The sequence below is a fragment of the Ceratina calcarata genome, unplaced genomic scaffold (genome assembly GCF_001652005.2).
Source record: "Ceratina calcarata isolate Rehan_Ccalc_2016 unplaced genomic scaffold, ASM165200v1 scaffold141, whole genome shotgun sequence".
NCBI lineage: Eukaryota > Metazoa > Arthropoda > Insecta > Hymenoptera > Apidae > Ceratina > Ceratina calcarata.
In genome coordinates, this window is record NW_017135228.1 from 41,620 (window position 1) to 45,375 (window position 3,756).

The 3,756-nt window shown below is 36.3% G+C and overlaps 1 protein-coding gene across 2 annotated transcripts in view; it reads left to right on the forward strand.

The window, feature by feature from the left end:
* Positions 1-3,194, forward strand: part of LOC108630325 (octopamine receptor beta-2R) — a 39,552-nt gene extending 36,358 nt beyond the window's left edge. Inside the window, exon 4 of one of the 2 annotated variants that reach the window (XM_018033548.1) lies at positions 510-3,194. In XM_018033548.1, coding sequence (XP_017889037.1) covers positions 510-600 — 91 coding nt within the window. In that variant the 3' untranslated portion in view covers positions 601-3,194. The remainder of the gene's footprint in view (positions 1-509) is intronic. The other variant, XM_018033557.2, reaches the window with a different exon arrangement.
* Positions 3,195-3,756: the final 562 nt, after the last annotated feature.

The window sequence follows — 3,756 nt, forward strand, 5'->3', positions numbered from 1 at the left end:
ATATTAAATTGTGTTAAAATTGAGCTAAATCTGATTTCGAACAGATTTTGGATAACAGTACTATAGATCCACCGTTTTTGTCTTTTTGCTTTTCGTCGTCTCGTTAGTTCCTAAACCGACGCCACGGTTTAAAGTTCGGTCGTAAAACAGCTATGGCGCAAAATAAATTGCCCGGAAGCTGCGCGAATAAACGTGTAACGCAAACGTATTATTTGGATTGCGTTTTACGGCCCGCTTAGTTGTCGTAAAGTTAATTAAATGTCTACCGCTTGAATACCGCGGAAATTTTGATTCCAATTGTACAATTGCTTTCTGCTTTATTTCTGCGAGAGTTTAAATCAGCAAGACGAATATATTTTATCGTTACAAAATATTGGTTGCCAAGCAAGAGCCTAATTTGAATCTTCCAAGTTCGTACGGTACTTCAAAATAGTATTTTAGTTGGACGTGTGTGACGAGCGTCGTAGGTGCCAAATGTATTGGTGCCACTGTCTGTTTTGTGTTTCCAGGTACGACGACCGCACTAAGAGCATATACTCTGAGACGTACATGAAGCACGTCGATCGGCGGAGATCGAGCGAGTACGGTAGCAGCCTCTGAGACGAGAGGATCGCCGGATTTGTACCATGAACAGCATCCGCGATGGTGCGAACAAACATTGAAAGAGAAACAAAAAGACACGCATAAATACATATACACGCCTACCTAATTTAAAATACATACATCCGTCGCCTACACACACGCAACAATTATTAAATCGTCGAGTAATTGTACGTTGAAGTATGTAAGTATGCGAGTAACGTGTAGCCCGCCTCGAGAGACTCTTCTCTAGCCAAAAACAAAATAACTCACGAGGGACGTGTACCGTGTCGTTACGTTAATCTCGCGTTGCAAACGTATCCAGCCGCTCGTGCTTACGGTTTCAAGACACGCGTTTTCAATTCAGCAAATTGATAATAGCCTCCAGAAACATCATCTCATGCCCATCGAAGTATTCAATATTAATACATGCTCAATTATAAAAGAGGTGTTCGCATAGAGAGACTTGACGAGAGTCATCGGAAACTTTTTTATCAGAACCACGGAGTTTGTCACTTAATAGGATAAGATTTCTAACAATCAGAAAATCAGAATTAGTATCCCGCGCACGTAACGCGAATATCATTTTTAATACGCGAACCCCTCTCAATAAATCCGTCAGCCAAACGAAACGGGAACAAGCCACAGATATTTCTCGCACGAGGAAGCTCTAACGAACAAAAACGGCCGTTGAAACCGGGAGCACTCGCGGTCAGGGAATACAGGGACACACGGTAGGAATCACGTACCATTTGCAAAACGATCACAGAGATGCACGCAGATGAATGGAGACTCGAATGAAACGCGTACGTCACGTTCGCATTGCCAAAGATAGTATATTTAAGCGAAGCCGAGAAACGTGAAAGAAAACGCGATCGGGATTATTTCGAAGAATGAAGGGAAGATTTTTGGGAAGAGGGCGAATAGTTCAATTTGCCAATTTTACCTCTTAATTCTTCAATATCAATCCTATTGGGTGGCCCACGTCGCTGATTCATCGACATGCTCAAAATTGTTTACCAATTTCCTTTTCTCGTTCTGTGCACAGAGAAGTGAAACGAGATGATTATTTGATCAGAGATATATTGGGTACGTGGGAGCAAACGTCTAGTGAAATCGCGAATTTGATTGATAGCTCGGTGCTCGATTCGAGGCTTGATTTTAATAAATACGTTCTCGTGAATAGTAAAGGGAATGTTCGCAGGCAAACACGGCGTGGATAGTTTTTATTATCGTTAGTTCAATTAGTATTATTGCTCACAAGAATGTTATTACATGACACGTTACATGACATATTCCCAAAGTTTATATCAACGGTGTTACGTAGATTTTTCTTTTTAAATCGCGACGCGGCGTACACATTAATTTCTAAATCGATTTTTATCTATCGTTACGAGTGCTTTCGATTATCGTTATTTATTTCGTCGGTGGAAAATGTTTCATTACGTTTTATTCAAATTGGCTGTCGTTAAACGATTTTAAAGACAATGTAAATAGGTAGCGCGTTCTTTTTTTTTATGAAATCTACGAACAAGGTTCCTTTTGCTTCTTGTTTGCGGTTAAACAAAGTCTTCCGTCGAAGAAAGTGTAACTGCTATTTCTTAGGCTGAAGGCAGTGTGATACGAACTACGAAGGTAACTACATATAGCTAGTTCAATGTTTCTTCTATTATTTATTATATACGAACCTCGTGTTTCATCGAGTTAATTACGTTAAATAGTTGGAAAAAATTTTTATTTTTATACGTACGCGAACTGTGCTATTATTTTTATTATTTTAATTTTACTCCGCAGAATGCATGTTAGATCTTATTGGATATTCCTTTGGAGAAATGCAAGCGTTTAACTTAGCTTCTAGTCATACAATTGGTGGTTTTTAGTTGTTTTACTATATTGAAGCAATAACAACATTGGAATCCGAAGGACTCAAAGATTTCATTTTATACATACATATATTACAATGTAATTAAATACTGAATGAAGTGTTCAATATGCTAGTAATAATAATAGTGAAACTAAATGTATATTTATTGGCAAATCAAAAATTAAGCAAGCGTAACAAGGTTTTAGTAAGAGAAAGACGAAACGAGATAAATTACGCTTCTTTATAAAATTTCACAAGTGAACGTTCGTCTCGGATATTAAAATATACACAGATATTACGAAACATGATATTTAAATCTCTGTGATCAGTATTCCTAATTAATTAATTTAAAAACTAACACGGCTTGTAGTGTATTTAAGGAAAGAGCAGCTAATCGCGATTCAAGTATTCTATTTTTAGTTGTTAATTGCGATTATTGGTTTATGCTTTCGTTAATCATTTATTGCGTACTTTCAGAATTTTTAATTCTTCACACGGTATATCGATTTCGTCTTGTTTCTTTAATTATTCATCGTTTCTCTCTGTGATAAAATTCCCGTGCTGACATTTATTGTAAATAGTCAACGCTCATTGTAAATATACCTGTGTTGTTTCAGTAGCGCGATCAGCGATAGCCAAGGAGACCCTGTTTCTTTTATATAAAATGATCCCTTAGTTAATAAAAGAAAAAAAAAAAACGAGGAAAGAAGCGTTTATAGTCAGCGTGTCATTAAGCATTAATATGTATAATNTGTTGCATTTCAGTTGTTCTAAGGAGATATATGCATAAACATACATATCAACGCATAATTGAAACCTACTTTCACCGGATAAAATACATTCTATGAAGTGAATAGATAAACCATTTATTATATCAATTCATAATATTAAAAGGATTGTAAAGAAGGCTTGTTGCCATTAGTTATTAACATACTCGCTCCGCGAATAGCTATACATATGATGTAACTGAAGTTGTTGGGCAACACAATCAAAAGTGAGGAGTTTGCAGTAACAATATTAGCTTTAGGAAACGTACAAATTTGCGTACGTATGCATACACAGTTTAGTTAAAGCAACTTGGGCAGTATTTTCATATGAGAAAGTTATCTACAGTTCTAATAAATTCGTGCCTACCATTCAAGCCTTTACGCAATATTCAGTTCCCTCCGTTTGAAGTTAAATGTCAATTCTCTACATATTCACTTTTTTCCTTTATTGAACTGTAGAATGAAATTACGACTTCTAAATGAGAGAATTATTCCCCTAACGCAATGTTATTAAAATTTATTATTAAACATTTCACGAGGAACTCT